The sequence below is a fragment of the Pleurodeles waltl genome, chromosome 9 (genome assembly GCF_031143425.1).
Source record: "Pleurodeles waltl isolate 20211129_DDA chromosome 9, aPleWal1.hap1.20221129, whole genome shotgun sequence".
Taxonomy (NCBI): Eukaryota; Metazoa; Chordata; class Amphibia; order Caudata; family Salamandridae; genus Pleurodeles; species Pleurodeles waltl.
Genome location: NC_090448.1, coordinates 26,330,522 through 26,347,932, shown reverse-complemented (window position 1 = coordinate 26,347,932; position 17,411 = coordinate 26,330,522). Strand labels below are relative to the sequence as shown.

General features: G+C 41.8%; 1 protein-coding gene across 4 annotated transcripts in view; it reads right to left on the bottom strand.

Moving 5' to 3' along the window:
- CCDC71 (coiled-coil domain containing 71) overlaps nucleotides 1-17,411 on the bottom strand; it is a 127,040-nt gene that overhangs the window by 23,908 nt on the left and 85,721 nt on the right. For 2 of the 4 annotated variants that reach the window (XM_069206178.1, XM_069206177.1), the window contains exon 2: nucleotides 12,268-14,793. The exons of 1 other annotated variant lie outside the window; for it this stretch is intronic. In XM_069206178.1, coding sequence (XP_069062279.1) covers nucleotides 13,527-14,732 — 1,206 coding nt within the window. In that variant the 5' untranslated portion in view covers nucleotides 14,733-14,793 and the 3' untranslated portion in view covers nucleotides 12,268-13,526. Of the gene's footprint in view, nucleotides 1-12,267; nucleotides 14,794-17,411 lie in introns of those variants that run through there. One more of the 4 variants, XR_011198592.1, reaches the window with a different exon arrangement.

Genomic DNA, 17,411 nt, shown 5'->3' with positions numbered 1-17,411 from the left:
TTGGAGTGACATGTAGCCCATTTCTGAAACTTACATGACAGCAGTAACTTGGCGAAATGGGAGGGTTGTCATCATAGGTCAAAGGTTGCAAGCAACATCTTCATGGAAACTAGACAGATCTGAATTAATGACAGGAGTTTTCACATACTTTCTTGCACAATTCACATTCCTCACTTTTCAGAGTTAAAGAAAATACATATCTACATCTGGAACGTCAAGGCATCAATACAAAACCATCCTACCAATATTTCTATATGTTCCTCCTACTCTTCTTTACCCAAAGACTGGGATTTGCATAGTTTCACCAAAAAAAGAAAAACATGCTCAGAGCTACCAAGCGAGGCACTTTATTGGCTAAAAATCCACATTTCATACGGGTATGGGAAATAAGTGAATTGTTTCCAGAAACTTACTTTTACTAGCTAATAGAAAAGTACCTAGTCAAGTAATAAATTTCTAAGAGTAGGACTACTGTGAGATCATCCCGATGCCAGTTTTAGTTCCAGACACTTTGGCGATACTATGCAGAAATGTAACAGAAGATCACCACCAAGCACTCCATAATCCTACTACTTCACACCGACCACGTGTAAATGTACATAGGGCAGTGATCAGGTGCACTGCAAAGTGCCTTTTTAAGGAAATGTTCTCCATACAGCTTTCCAGAGTGGCACATGTTGTATACCCAAGGGGGCTCTTACACAAACATCTTGACGAACACCATTAGTTTTAAAAAGGTACACCTACTCAGCATTTTAAAACTGATATCATTGAACTAGAAAAGGATTTCCAATCGTTGTCACAGGAGCTCTAGAATATTGCATTTGAAAATATATTTTCCTAAAGCCGGTTTCCAAAATATTAAACCTTCTGCCTTCTTTGAAGAAAAATGTCTGGTACTACCAGAGACCTATTTGTAATCATAACTGACAAAGCTAATCAGTTGTTTTAACTGAGAGAGTGCACAGAGGTATGAAAGATACAGGGATTCATGTGGAATTATCTACACAGAGTGAAGAAAAAAGTTAAAGGTTCAACCATAGACAAACATCAAGGCACAGATAAGACATACAGACAACACAGGACCACACACTGGCACAAAACCTCACAGGTACAAATACTCCCAAAACCGCAGCGGAAGTGCCGTCACTTGGCAGGTGAGCATGTGCTTCTCACAATTCAAAGTTTTTGGCAAAAGGCATTTTGCATGCTTCAAGATTGTTTACCATGTTTATGGACTTAAAAATAAGTAAAATAAATTAAATTAAAAGACCTGTTGGCTAAAAAATAATATTGCGTAAAATGTATTAGGCAGGACGTGCAGCGCTTTACCCATGTGAAAACATGGATAGAAAACAGAAAAGAACTTACTCATGTTTACAATTAGTTTTTTGCTTTTAAGAGATAAAGTGAGTTTTCTTTGTTGACATACACTACAGTTTGTGGGGCTTAGAGATATAGTTAACATGCTCTTTTCTACTTACATTATGGTCAAAAAATTATAAAGGCAACTTAAAGGTTTCATTTTCAATGACATGGATAATTTTACTCATATTGATTTTCATTAGGCTCTAACATTTCCCAGCAACCAATGGTTCCCATTCAGAAGGTGAAAGAATTTGGAGCCAGGATGATCTGGATCTCTAGAGTATTTTTTACTTTAATCATTGGATATGATGACATTTTCTCTCTGATTGTGCCTTAAACAGCAGTAGAAGATTAAAAACAGTCAATGACTTCCACACAAAGTATATACACACTCTTCGTTCTTCTACAGCTCATCACGTGCTAGTCAGCCTATGTAATGGAAAACTGGAGATTCAGAAGTGTGTTAATATCCAGTGACTGTTCAGATCTAACTTTAAAGTGCTATGTGCAGAATTTCTGGCACCAGGAGTCCTGAACCCAAGGAAATCTATGACAGCATACATTTCTGCCAAGGTGGCATTGGGACACGGCCAAAGTAGGGATACTACACTGAATGCTCAAGATTTTCTTACGCAAAATGCAGAGGGGACTACACTATTTACAGGAGCCATTGATTAAAAGGAGATACAGAGTCCAGGTGAGATGTGAAGGACCACAAAGCAGGAGTAGTTTCACTAATGATTAGAGTACATCAGTTTATGTAACATTTGATCGATCACAAATGGGAGAAGAGGGTAGACAAGAGTTACTCAAATCCTTCCCTTCTTGTCTAATTCCAACCAGGTCCGGGAAATGCTCATTGTAAGTATCTGGCACTACTCCTTCAGAGATCAATATGTGCCCTTCACTTATTTGGTTCTAAATTTACATTAAAACCTGCTATTACCTGTGCATTTTTCAGTCACAACCAGACAACACAATACATGCATGGCGGGACACCGGTCACATGTTTTGGTGAATGGTAGATAGTCATTTTCTTAGAATGTTTCAATCCCTTTTTTCGACAGGGTAATATAAAGTGTACATACACCGAGGAAAGTGGAGTGAAAAATAACATTTCTGAAGAGCAGAGATCCTGGGGAACTCAAAGTGAGGTAAATTGTGATCAGTGCTTCAGGTTCTCATTAAGATAATGATGTGGGGTATGTGCACAGATGCTCTGTTTCTATGCATTTAAGGAGGGGCATGTTCGATGCGGTTATTTTATAGGGACAAGTGCAGCTACTGCCCTAGCTGAAGCCAGGTACCAGTAGGAAATCTAGGATATTATAAAGAAAAAAATAGATGGGGAGAAACCTAAAGTGCATGAGCACTTATTGAAGGCGTAAGGTTAAATCCCCTGCCTCCCCAGAAAGCTAACAAACATTGCATACTTCACCCTACTTAAACAGGACATCATTGGTGTAAATCAATCTACACTAATGCAAGATTCTAGCAAAAGGTTTCATTGATTCAGGTATCATGGACACATTCTAGAATCTACCACCTTACTCTTGTGGGTGAGAACGTTTGAATTTCAACAATTAATATTTTGACATAACCAGAGAGCTTTGATTCACCTACTCCAGGGACTGTGAGCTTGAGGCCTTGAAACACCATAAACCACATGAAGAAACTCGTAGGTCACAAAAGCAGAGAACTTGTGGGAGGCAGAAGAGAAGTAGACCAAGCAGTAACTGATGATCTAATCTATCTAATTCAGCCTAGATGGCAGTGACCCCAAAATACCGTAGCAGAAGGTCATTTAACAGTTCCGCCGCCATTCAATTGATGCGTTCCCATCATCTGTTGTTGTTTCTAAAGGGAAAGGGGAAACCACAAGAACACTCACTAAACCATTTCCCACCAGGACACCACTAAAAGTAAAACACAAACATCCTTCAGGATGTGCTAGAGACCGGTTGTCCCATTGCCTTTATGAGAACAAGGAAGTCGTCCATGTGAGCCATAATGAGATGTTAAAATCCCAACCAGATTACTGGATATTCACTTAACTGTAAAACACAAATTTGTGGCAATTACTTTTTCAGCCCTTCACTCTTACAGAAGACAGAACATTCAATTTTAGTCATCATATGTATGTGAACCACACACTTATGCAGGCCTGGGCCGGCATAATCATTTAGCTAGTTGGAAAGTCAAAGACTGCACTGCTGGTTTACAATCATAAATCTTTTACACACATTTATAGATTTAGCAGGTTTCATCCAGATCAATCTCAAATGACAATCAGAGCAGCAATATCAGAAGGGCCCCATTTGCCTGTCTTACTATAAAGTGTAAGTTTTTTGGGGGACTTTTCTTGGTTTCCGCTTTGTGTGATAAAGATGCAAGGCACAATCTAGCCTAGATGAGTACCAATTTGCAAAGAATGTTTTGAATGATTTCCTCTGATTTCCTATAGTAGCAATGCAAACTGCAAAAATGCTGCTCAGACACCATTACAACATCTTGTAGTAAGCAGGACTGGAGTCAGAACCTACCTAGTCAAAGAGGTCAACAGCAGACTGCACAAAATCTAAGAGGAACTGCTCAGTCTGACCGGCAATCTACTCCTAAAGAGCTACTGCACTGCCAACTGTTGGAACACCTTTAAATATATCAATGTGCAATATTGTAATGCCGCACTGGGTCCCTTCTACGGACGTACCATTAAAACACAGACAATACTTGGGTTTAGTAAATTCAGCCGTCTGCCACTAGACTTCAAAAGCAGTATCAAGTAAAATGGTAGAAAGAGGAACTTTTTCTGTGATTATGCACAGTGGCTAAGAACTCGCAGTCTAATGTTGCGCATTTACTTTGCAAAACCTACCACTCTGAAACGGATTGTGCTGCTTTCCCAGAGGTTTTGCTGTACAGTTCTCTGAAAAGATGCAGTCCCATGGCATTGGTGGAGATGCAAGAGGTGGAGTCTCTCCAGCATTAGATGGGAAATTGCCCAGACATGCACAGCATACCAGGAAAAGGCAGCTTGTACTTTTCAGTGTGTGCTTGAATAAAGCTTGTGATTCAAAAAGAATTCTCACCACTTGACGGGACACCCAAAGAAAGCCAGTACCGAAAAGGATTTGCTGCACAGCTGGACGGGACACCCCAAGAAAGCCAGTGCCGAAAAGGATGTACTACACAGCTTTGACGGGACACCTCAAGAAAGCCAGTGCTGAAAGCAATTACTGCACAACTTGACGGGACACCATCCCCTTTTACTGGAACCTAATTTCAATGCATCTCCCTGCTATCCTCGAGCTTACATTCTTCGAATTTCTTAACGGTCTTTCGATATGGTTTTTATGGAATAAGTGGCAGTCATGCACTTTTTTAGCCAAATTACAACACAAAGCTAAAGGAGGGATGATCTTTCAAACCTTCGGAAATATTACTGTCTTTACTGTTAAACAGAATTGGACGTACCTCTCTCCTGAGGTCCCATTCTACACCTACTATTTGGCACCAACTGGAACACTCCCTAACCACACCGTTTTCAATTTAAGACATGATTTACATTTCACAACCTCCTAAGTCGTTATTCTCACCAATCCTCCCTCACTCGGTTTCTCTGGCTACACCCCTTCGCTCTTGCTCCAACTCTCCAAAAGAAAATCATGTACATACCCCCTATCTGGTACAATTAAAACATCAAATTAACAAAGTCCTCTCCTGCAAAGAATGGATTCATAAGGGGATTATAACTATAGATCAACTACTTTTGGATGGAACCCTTCTCAAAATTCACGGTATTCAACAAGAATTCATAATTTCTACACACTATGCCACTTGATACGAACATCTCAAGGTTATTCTCCTTCAACTTTTTCCTCACCCAAGTCTCACATTCCAACACTCTAACCTCATTTTCTATTCTTAAAATTTGGAAATAAGGGCGTCCTTCATTTATACAACTTTAAATAAATTCCCCCGTTGACAGATCAAAGTCTGCTGTTGAATTACAACAGGAAGATGATCTTCAACAAGCTAGCTCTCCTATCTGGAGACATATTTTGTCTAAACCAGCGGTTCCGGATCTGTGGTCCAGGGTCCCTTGGGGGTCCACGACTGCTTAGAAAATTAAATAATATTAACAGATTAATCCCCCCCCAGCTTTCAGTAATGACTCAGTGGGGGGTCCCCATATTCCAATAATGATTCAGTGGGGGTCCTCACGTTCCAGTAGTGAAAGTGGGGGCCCACAGAAGTAAAAAGGTTGGGAACCACTGGTCTAAACTTCACTCTACTTTGCATTCACTTAGCACAGCATAAACATGTTTTTTTCCACAATGGACAATTGTTTTTATCGCCACGTCTCCATCACTTTAAACTCACAAATGACAAGAAGTGCTGGACATGTCTTCAGGACAATGGTGACTTTCTACACGTTTTTCTGAACGTCCTCATGTTACTACATTTTGATTAAAAGTTTGGGAGAAAATCAAGTTTTGTCTATTGATATACCTGTCGAAAACATACACATTTTATTTTAGGAGGCTCCATGTTATGGTTGAAAAATGTGTTGGCTAACTTATTCATACTGCACTACAAATGATCACATGTAATTGGAAGGATACCACCATAATTTTATTTGTCGATTGGCAGAACTTGCTACGTCATAACCATACAATGGATAGAGGTAACACCAATACTACACACCTGATGATTAAACAAGACTTGTTGGGGCTGCCACTCACATCCTCATCTAGACAATTTATTATTTCTTTAGTTTCCAATACTATTTAAAACCCCCATAGCTTCTTACAGAATTATTAGGCTGCTTTACATGTCACAATTTCGCTGTTTATAGTTCTTAGACTTTATTAAAATGTTTTCCCTCTTTCATCCTATTATTCTTCAAAATCCTTAAAATGCTACTTGCCTGAATTTGATTATAGCACGAATATACACTCTACTATATATTTAGTATCGGTATTACATGTCATGCTGAATTCCCATATTCTTTAATGTATGTGATTTTACATAGTCATTTCTACTTCCAAAACCGTATATTGGTTGTAAAGGTGGCATCGTAACAATCTAACTTTGTTCCGCTTACAAGCTGTTAAATGACCTAGAAAGGGCATAATATGCCAACTACTCTAGACACTGTATGTGACTATAGCTGGTGTCTGCGTGGCAGGCAATATAGCAGGTGTCAGAGTGCATTAGTGGAGGAGACGTTGAGGGTCTGCCTTGTGCCCCTACAGTAGCCTGAATGTAAGCGGAGAGGGAAAGATTCTGCCCAGCCTTGAAAGTGGAAAGACTGCAAAGGCATTCCTATCCCCTGCATGAGAAACACCCAGCAAAAGGGGGCAACGAGAGAGCAAAGCCAGGAGAAAGCAAGGCAGTGTATGGGGCTCCAAGTCCCGCTCCAGAGTTTCGGCTGAGAACGGCACCGCAAGACTGCACAAATTTAACCAGATTGCCTGCTAGGTGCAATGAGGTCTGCCTCCAAAAATGGAAACTATGCTGCTGTTAAAGTACAGCCACTCTGCCTGGGAACTGCTGCAACTCAGTTTGACCAAATGGCCATGGAAGCCACAAATGCTGAAGATGCTGTAAATGCAATGACAGGATCAACTGCGCTACATTCATCTAGCAAATCCAGTTCCAAACGGAGACTGCAATGCACAGCAAGGAGGCAGGCTTTGCCAGACTGCCTCCAAACAAATGCTGCGGAATGAAAAGGTAACACGGGCCTTCACCAACAATCGGAACGTTGAGGCTAAAACAACCGCTGAAAACTTGACCACGAGGACTTGAGACGTTTACCGCCAACATAAATATTGGGGATAAGAAAGTGCAAATAGATTACGCATCTGACCATGGGCGCTATCATAATGACACCTGGGCCGAAGGTTTTGCCCGTGCTACAGAATACTGGGGACCATACTTGATAGGGTCAAACGGCTGGAGTGTTCTGTGGGAGCAGTGTGGGAATCGCCAATAAGGAGAACGTAACCAGACTACCACCCTATATTAGCTAATCAAATTGTTTTGTGCAGCATTTAGCTGTGTGATTAAAACACAAGTTTTGACAATACAGACCAGCACTGGGCTTCTTATTATTATCATTGTTGGTTGGCCAATGAGTACTGTGCTCTTACCTCCCCACATCCGGGCACACGACCACCCTGGAAGCCCTGTCACTGGTAGCCCTTGCTACCCTGTCAACTGCAGAAAGGGGTGCCCGTGGGCCAATTTGCAGAGGACAGGCCCAAGAATGCCAGTGGGGAAAAAAAACCGACATCAATCATCATTGATGGAAGACCAGCAGTTCCCACATGGCCTGTGCCCCACCCCCTATGAAATGGGTATGACACTTGCTCAAAGAGATAAAGTAGGTTGGTGCCTCCCAAGACAAAAACAGTCCAACACAATCAGATAGCACTAGAAGGGCTACACAACCGGCACGTCGGACAGAAACTATTACATTTCATTTACTCCCCCAACCGGTATGAAGAGTCAATGGAGGGTCGAATCGCGCTGCACTAGAATCCACATCTTGTGGCCTATTATTGAGATGAAATGCCAATTTGTTAACTCCAGCCCCTTCCCATCTTTCCAGACAAAAACATTTTGCAACAGACACCAAGTTGCACTCACCAGAAAACTTGCCTATGCATACGCAATAAAAGCTGCACATCGCAGCCACACTTCTAAACTTGCCACGTTTTGAATCGCCCCCTCTTACAACCTTTACATAAAAGGTGTTCTCTTAAAATGAATGCTCTTTTGAGAAGGGGGTTTGTGGGAAACCTGCTGTTTTAAGAGCAGTATGTGAAGTAAACATGGTTTCGCACGAATCATGAAGTAAATCATTTTCATGACTAATAGTTATTTTCACTCCATCGGAATCGCATTTAAATGTAGGTTTTTGGATTCCTGATGCACACAAATGTTCTGCAGCTCCTCTATCGATTAAAACACCTGTGCGAGGCTGGCGTTTCCTTAATGCATGAATAAACAGCTGAAAGGTGCCTGGTTTGGCTCGGATACACACGTGCAGGACTTAAAACACCTGTTGACCAAGTTGAGCTACAAATACTTGCATTGTTAAACTCTCCTAAACAGCAGCATACAAATCGTGAGGCAGGTGCAATCACAAATTTACACTTAAAAAGCGGTTGCTCTGGAAATAGTGTCCTGCATATACCTGGTTACACAAGTGAAATACTTCTCTATTAAAAATACAACTACATCATTTGCTGGCTTATGAAATGACAGGGCCTCGTTGTCATTGCGAACAAAGCATTGTACAGCTAAAAAACCTTTAAACACACCACAGAAGAATTAGCCAACTTGTAACCTGTGCTATAATCCGGCAACAAAGAATTGTAAAAATATGTACGGCAACTAGTTAATGTGGATGTGATAGATTTGAGTAGCATAACAAATTCGATTTACAGCAGAATCAAATAAGTTATCCATTTACTGCCACTGGTATTGGTTGAGGCCCAAACACAGGAGACGCAAAGCAGGAAAACAGTTTGTCCTGCGCTTATAGAATTCCAGATTCAATTTATGCAGCTCTAAAAGCCTAGTCATAGCCAATCAATGGAGCCCGTTGAGTCACCATGCAACCTAGTCTGTCTAGTGCGGACTAGAACGCTGCCTCACAATCGCCAACACCACACACGTGCTTCCCGAGGTAATGGACGATCTTAGTCCACAGCACTCAGTTTATGCAGGAATCTTCTGTTCCACTGAACAGTTCTGCACGGTTTTTGTAAAACTGAAGTACAGTGTCAATACCTCTAAATGGGGGGTGCGGGGGGGGAATTCCAAGCATTGGCAAAGTCCACTAGTTTTGATCTTTTATGGTAAAATGCAAAATCGATATTAAACATGAAACCGCAATAAAAGGAACAAGCATTTGCAAGGCAATGGGTTTTGCTTTTGCTCGAGTTAGACATATTAGCGTTGTTAATTCCTAACTGGACGTTTCTTGCGACAAATTGAAAATGAAAAGTAAAACAGTTGACATAAGCAAGCCGATTCAAAAGCGCCACGGCTGCAATGAGCGCTAAGGCGACACACAAAAGGGAAAAAAAAGTTTACTCGCAGTAAAAAAGTATCGGCAAACGAGCAATTATCCATGTAACAAAGTTGTTGTCCACGGCGGTAACAGAACTGCCCAAAAAAGTGACAAACGTAAAAGCATTTACCAATGATACCAAAGGATTTTTGAAATTCAAGCCCACAAACAAGTGAAAGTGATGGGTGTGGATGGCTGGCAAGGGGGTTTAAAAACCCACAAGACTTACAACAGATCAAAGTGCCTGTGCACTCGACCTAAAAGGGCTGCATTCTAAAGTTAGTGTGAATGACTGAAAGAAACATGACCCATTTATATATTATAAATAAATAAATAAAATTAAAAAAAAAAAAAAAAAAACACCCCACACATGAAATAAAAGCAGACTGACCAATCAGCGCCGATGCAGAAGTGGATTATTGCCTCAATGTAATGGGACCCTACCCTGTTCTGTGATAGGAGCTACTTATTTTCAATGAAAATCATCCTGAGCTACTAATATTAGTGCTGTAATAGTAATCACGTCAGACTAGATTACATTAGTAGCGTCCTTATGTGAGATTTCCATCAGTGATCATCTCAGTGAATCAAGTGGGCTACCACCAGTATGGTAAATGCAAATGCTCTGTCAATTTGGAATGTCTTGTACATAGGTTACATATAACAGCTGCTATTCCCATGCAATGCCCCTTGAAAAGATGATGTTAGCAATAAGAATCCTCAGTGTCACATGATCTATGACGCAAACATCAGCTGACGAGTTTTAAAAATGCACATAATCGTCTTGCAAACAACCTGACGTTTGGGGTTATATATAAATATAAAACCATGCAAAAAAGTTTTACAGGCAGCTGGAGAGCTACCAGTAGCTCAAGAGCTTCACACTGGAGAAATCTGGTCTAGGTGGAAATTCACATGTGAAAGATCAAAATGGTATCACTCCTTCAACATTGTGAAAGATTTCGCCTCACAAGCTGCCCTCTCCAACTCCATCATCCCCTTGCAGAATCTCTGTTACAATCTCTCAATTCTTCATCAACAAAAATCACTGCCATTTAAAGTAACACCAACCTGACACTGGACCCGAAAAAACCTGACCACTGCCTCCCTCTCGTAGCCAAAGTACCAAAGCTAACCACTAAGCCCATCATCACCCCAGAAACAGTTGCCATGAAGTTAATCTAATCAAGGGCCCCCTTGGGCCCCTCTTCCCACCACTCCAGAGGACTGCAACCCCCTCAGTGCCATGCTCACACCCACTGTGAATGCTTCCAGCTATTCCGTAACCTTTCCAGATGCTTGAAGCCAATCACCTGTCCCTCTGCAAACCCTTTAATGCTCGCCAACTCCAGGCAAACACCCTACCACCATTCCCGGCGAAGGATTTAGATATCAGACACCTCACTGAATATCCCAAAGACCACCAAATCAGACACCACTCAGTCTAATTTTGGACCCAACCACCGCACGGAAACTTAACTGCCCTTGTCAGCCCACGGATGAGATTCACATGACTCTGGACACAGGCCGTTATCATCCACAGTGTGCAACCGTCTCCCACCCACTTAGACACCTACAAAACAATGTAGTCCAAGGACACACACCAATGGATATGCTCTTTCCGGACTGGAAGGACCCAATCAGCCTGACCCCATACACCTCAGATGCTCGCGGAGTTCTGCAATGATCTGCCCTTTCCTCAACCCTCTTCAACACACACAATTCCTCTAGCCAGCATCATCCACTCAATATCCTCGCCTACGCGGACGACATCTAGCTCATTCTCTCCCTCACAGACAAGATGCCCAATATCCAGATCAAGTTCAAAGCCTGCATGACGGAAATCGCATATAGGATGAAGACTAATTGTCTAAATCTGAACACCACAGGACCGAAATTGTGATCTCTGGGAAGAGCACTTCACTGTGGGGCTCCCCCTGGTGGCTGGCAGAGCTAAGACCAACACTCACCCACATTACCTGCACCAAGAACCTCAAGATTGTCAGTGATGGCAAATTCAACCTGACCGCCCTGTCTCATGCTTCCATATCCGGAAGATGCAGAGGAAGATTTCCAGATGGCTCCCAATCAGGACACGGAAAGCCAGCCTGGTCACAAGCAAGCTGGACTACAGGAACACCCTCTATGCTGGAATAAAAAAAAAAAAAAAAAAAAAAAAAAAAAAAAAAGTGTCTTTAGGAAGGCCCATCAAGGAAAACAGGAGGGAGTCCACCGAAAGGCAGGATATACAGAGCACCATTATATTCTGTTGTCCCAACTTTCAAGTTCAGAATGATGAGAGTATCTGCACATCCTGCACGTCAAACTGCTCTTTCCTTAAACCGATACAATAATAAGCTGCCTGATCATCTGATTTATGCCATACTGCATACATTTTTGGGGGGCACAATACAACCCAGACTTGATTTATAGGATAACGCACACTCGGGCAGTAACAGGAGCTCAACACAATATAAGTGTTCCGAAATAGAACAAAGTAGCAAAATATTGTTAAACATAAGCAAATGCTTATAGGCAGACTTGTCATCACTGATAAGTGACCTAAGGCTATGGTTATAAATTCTACATTTACAAGGAGTATAGCATACACAGGTTCAATTACAGAAAACCATCTCAAACAATCGCAACTGATTCAGTGGATTACTCGTTTCTGCCGGGAATTTCCTGGGCACTTATGCTAAGCGGAGTCCATGCAAAAATGTAACAGCTGTATCAGTCAGAGTAATGTAAGGGTGGGTGCAGGAGCAGAACACGCATATTTAGGATAGAAAAATATTAGATTAGTCAAGTCAGGAAAAAAAAAAGTTTATTTTGAGCTCTGTAATCACTTCACACTTGACATGCCCAAACATGTTAAACTCAGATGTTCAGTAGAACCATTCTTTAAATATTTTTTGGGATACATAACCACGTTTCCAAAGTTGGAGGAATCAAGAGAAATGCACTACAAAATTAGATTTTAGCTTGATTTACCTCCATCACTCATATGCGTTCCATTGGGTTGGGGTATTATAGCGTGCTTACGACATTAAATTTGGAAAGGTATGAAACTGACTTAGTACAGGTCATCTACTACTCTTGTGGAAGCATTACTATGTGACTGGTGGTAAGATTTTTGTTTTACAAGATCCATCTGAAAAAGTGACATAGTAGATGGCTAGTAGTCTGTAATAAAGCTTTAATTTTTTTTCATAAAGTGAAGAGCAGGCTACATAAGTATTACCAAAAGGAGTCTCTCTCGTAAACATTAGGCAAAGGAATTTAGATTTGCTAGCAATTCTAAATTATCAACAGGCAAAAAAATGGACCATTTAAAATTTCCCTAACATAAAAAAGTTTCTTTTGACAGACGTAACCCAGTCTAAAGTCAAAGAAGGCTGAGTAGATGGCACTTCAGTGTTTTATTTGAGCTCCTAGGTAAGAAAAAATAATATATTTTTCCCCAGACAAAACCTCAAGCAGGACAAACCAATCAAGTCATGGAAACTAAACATTAAGTTTAGTCAACCAAAAGTTCAATTTGACCAAATTCCATTTTGAACGGAATCCCGGGCAAAGGGACATTTCCACCTGTGAACTCTATTCGTCGACAGCAGATCTATTTTAAAATAAAAATAATGCTTCACAAAACCAATGAAATTCAATATACATATAAAAAAAGAGCAAAATATCACAGTGCATCAACATTATAAGAGTCATCCATCCTTAACTATTGCACACAGTATACACATTGCCATGTTTAGAGAAACAGTACACAAAGTCCAAAGAAGCTACTACCGCGAGATACATTACTGGAATTGATATATTTCCATTATTCTTTCCCAACATGGCTTTAGGCCGCAGCAGTTCATTCTGTGTGAAGGCTGTACTAGAAGACAGTACAGGTAATTGGCAACAGGACTGGAGCTAATTGCCAGAGCGTTACAATTATCCAAAATGGTTAGCCTTCACTGGGCACATGGACTTAGTCAATTTATCCTGGCTCTGGCTAACAACACTTTGTTGTACTTCTTAATAAAAAAAAAAATGAAAAGAAAGAATTGTGTTCTTAAGTGGCAGTCAGTGACAACGGTTGGATTCTGATCACAGGGGATAAGTTAACCTGAAAGATCTGTTGTGCTTTCCTCCTCAACTCCTCATCTGACGATCTCCGATCCACCTTAACGACCCTTAACTTCAGTAGGTTTACTTGGCTCTTACTTAGTTTTGGGGTTTTCTGCACAGGGATTAAGGTTTTTGATTTCTTCTTCAGTGGCACATCCTGAGCATCTGCTACTGGTTTCCTCTTCTGCCCTGCCTGGTGGTTATGCCTGTCCTTCTCTTCTCTAGGATCTACTTTGGGCTTGCTTTTAGAGCCCATGGATTGAGCTCCAACACTACAACTTTGAGACTGGGCACTCAGAAGTCGGCCATTCAGGATTCCTGAAGCTTTACAAGCATTATACTCCTTCAGCACATGTCCATTGGGCCCTTTTAGCAGAGCACCATTCAGACGTCTTGCGGCTATGATGACAGAGTCTGGTGCCTTCTTAATTAAATACTTAAACCCCTTAGGGGTTTTCTCCCTCGATGTCATCTTAGTGTTCTTTCCTGTCGGGGAATACTTTGCAGAACCAGATAGCATAAGGCGCTTAAGCTCGGATGGTGACATTCCTAGGGACCTCTGTTTGCATTTTGCTTTCAAGGATTCTGCTGTGGCTTTCAGTGGAACCAAAGCTTCAAGGACAACAGATAGTCTCACTGCAGGGTAGACTCCAGGATACATATTGGCAGGAAAACCCACTGTTGATTTGCTGGTTTTATCTGATGCAGTCTGTTTCAATGGCCTCAACAATAGTTGAGTGGAATTACCTCGTGAAACAGATTTGGTAGACACTTTAGTTGAATTTATTGAGATACCCACAGGTGCATTAGATACCTTGGTTGCCGGGGAGTTTAACGGAGACTTAGAAGACACAGATTCAGCAGCAGTCATTTTGGAAGCATTTTTTGGCCTATTACCTGTCTGAGGTGGGGTATTGGCTGTGCAGGAATTGTAGCCATACACATCCTTGCTTCTTAAAATGGTTGGTTGAAATCCTTCTTCCCTGAGACCTTGCAGAAAGGCCACCAGCTGTGTTTCTGTGTCCGTAAGGTCCTTGGACATTGGGTTGAAGACCCGGAGAGCCTCCTCCAATGCCTTCTTTCCGACAGAAGAGATTCTTGACCAAGAATGGACTGCTTTTTCTTCCACATGGTCCACATCAACATTCATGGCATGGGGCTGTGAGGAGCTGCTAAGCGATGCAAATTAATCTGACACCTTGACAGGACACCTTGAATAAAAATAAATAGGAAAAACATGTCAGTATATCTAGATAAATATTAGATTTCAGTCAACAAATTCATTGCAAATATTTTCGTGGTTATTGCAGGTTAGATTAATCGGTCAAGTGCAAAATAACACTTGATTCGGTAAAGCTCTGGTGAAGCAGAATAGCAACAGAAGAAAGGTCTTGCAGGAAGTCAAACAAGGGTTTATTACAACTGATCACCGTAAATAGTTTTAACAATTTAACAAAACATCGGAATAGCAAAGAAGATTTGTGAAGAGAAGGTAGCAGTAACAAAAATCCTAAGAGACAATTACTGCAGTCCTGGATTGGTCCAACCTTTTCGCAATGATCTTAGACAGGTCTGGAAGTCATCTAGCAAAAGAAAACTAGGATTTTCGACCAGCTCCTTCCTGGCCAGCAAATCTAATACGAAACACTGTAAAAATGAAAGTGAAAATCCAGTCTGCAATTAGCATTTAAGGTTTTTTGAAGAAGAAATAAAAGAAAATAAAAAAATAAAAAAAACTATCCGGGGCATAGGCCAGCTAGAAACATAAGTAAAGGTGGCCCCAGCCCCTTAACTATATTGTGCCATATCTATTCAACACTTATTTCTTTACAAGGTGTTAGAAGTCCAATAGGGGCTAAGGGGGAGTGATATAGGGGGGGAACAGTAAGGGTATGAGAGAAAGAGAAAGACTGACTTTTTACAGTTTGCTCTCCGGTTTGCTTCACTGTGCATTTTGTTAATCCAGTTACATAATCAAATGTACGACGACCTCCATTGTTTAATCAGGAAACATGCACAGAAAGGTGTCACGTTCATTTAAAAAATAAAAAAAAATAAAAAAAAATAACTCCTCTCCCCCCCCCCACACTCCTGCAGTAGACACCTGCTCATCACATAAGGACACAAGGGCCTCAACATTCGAATACCTATTCTGCAACTGCAGTCAATTTAAACATTTCATGGTCATAACCTATGAACAGTGTCATTAAAGCCCTAAGGGATGCAAATTTGCTATCACCTTCAAACAACTCCATATTTTTTTTTTGCACCTTCAGATGCCTCTAGTTTCTATCAACTAGTGTCAGAACCACATTCAGAGGGCATCCTGGCAGGCAGGAGCTACTAGGCCCAACCATAGGGTTGCAGCCTTTTACTCATGATGTCCAGGAGCCCCGCTGTCTATCAATCCTTAGCAACACGGTCAGATATCCATTCAGCACTAGACTCTGGCTGAGGCGGGGGCGAGGGTTTGGTAGACATTTAAAAAAAAAAAAAAAAGTTCAACAGCAGAAAAAACAATTGTCCAGTCAAATACTTACTTTGAGCGTGAAATGAGTATTGGTATACTTTCACAAAGTAAAATACGGCATACACAAACAATGCACACAGCTCCCCGAGGTCAAGCCTCTAAGCGTTGAATGGCAGTTTGAATTTCACTTCCATCGCTCGAGCGGTAGTGGTTATTTCCCATTCCTTTTAGGTGACATTCTGGTTGGGCCTCATTACAATTCTGAGTTACTCTAGTACCACTCAGAATTTGTTAGAAGGAAAAAAAAAAAAAAAAAGTCAAGTGTCTGAGAATTCAAACACTATCTTACAGACAAGTTCCTCTGGGGCTTTCAGTCCTACCTGCACCAGCAGGGCTGGTCTGCAAAAGCATCTCAGGCGAGTTTCACACATGTGGCTCTGAAGGGCCCACAGATTGATGTCCTCCATGTTCCTCACTGGCGACAACAAGTTTTCTTGGTTAAACGCTCCCTCCCTCCCCCGGGAACTGGTTCACACTGGCCAGCACAGCAGCCATGCCTCACGATGATGGCATCGCACTAGGCTACAACCCTTTTCTTCCTCAAGTGCCTCCCCTCTGGCATATAGCGTCACTATACCTGTTCCTCACTTGGACAATGTTCTGACCAACACAGAGGCGGCGTCTGTGCAGAGGAACCTGCTTCTGTCATGCAGAAGTTGCAGTTAATCCTCTGCACGGGCAACGATCAGTGCAGCAGTGGTCTTCTTACACCTCACTACAGGGATCCACTCGACAGGATTCCCCACTGAACCCCACGCTTGCCAGCGTTCTCCCCTTCCTCACAGGTCTTGGTAAGCTGGCAGGCACTGGTTCTCCAGGCTCATGTGGTCTTGGATGCCTCTGGTGATGTCCCCTCAACAAGCTGGGAGACTGGCAGGCCTTACCCCAGGGTCTTGAATAGCTTCCCCTCTGGCTGCTTCACAGTTGACAATTTTGGGGGACCCTGAGCTCCCTTTCTTTTTGTCTATTTACAGTCTCCAAAGGTGACCTAAGGTCTGAGTCTTTGAAGTTTTTTTTTTTTTTTTTTTACGGGGGGAGTGGAAGAGGGGGAGCTTGCAGGAGATAGGGTGGGGAGCGTTTGCTTCCTTTTGGAGTGCCCTTTCTCCAGAAGAAAAAAAAAAACTGTTGCAGCAGGAGCAACTCAAAGTCCCACAACACAGGCCATAGAAGTGACTAGAGCTCAAACCTGGGTGTTAGTCACATTAATGTGTGAATTAAAAGGTTACCAGAGGGACTCAGCCCTACTCTGATTCTCTTCAGCTTGGCTCTCGTTCCTCCAGTGGGAGTCCCATCCAATAC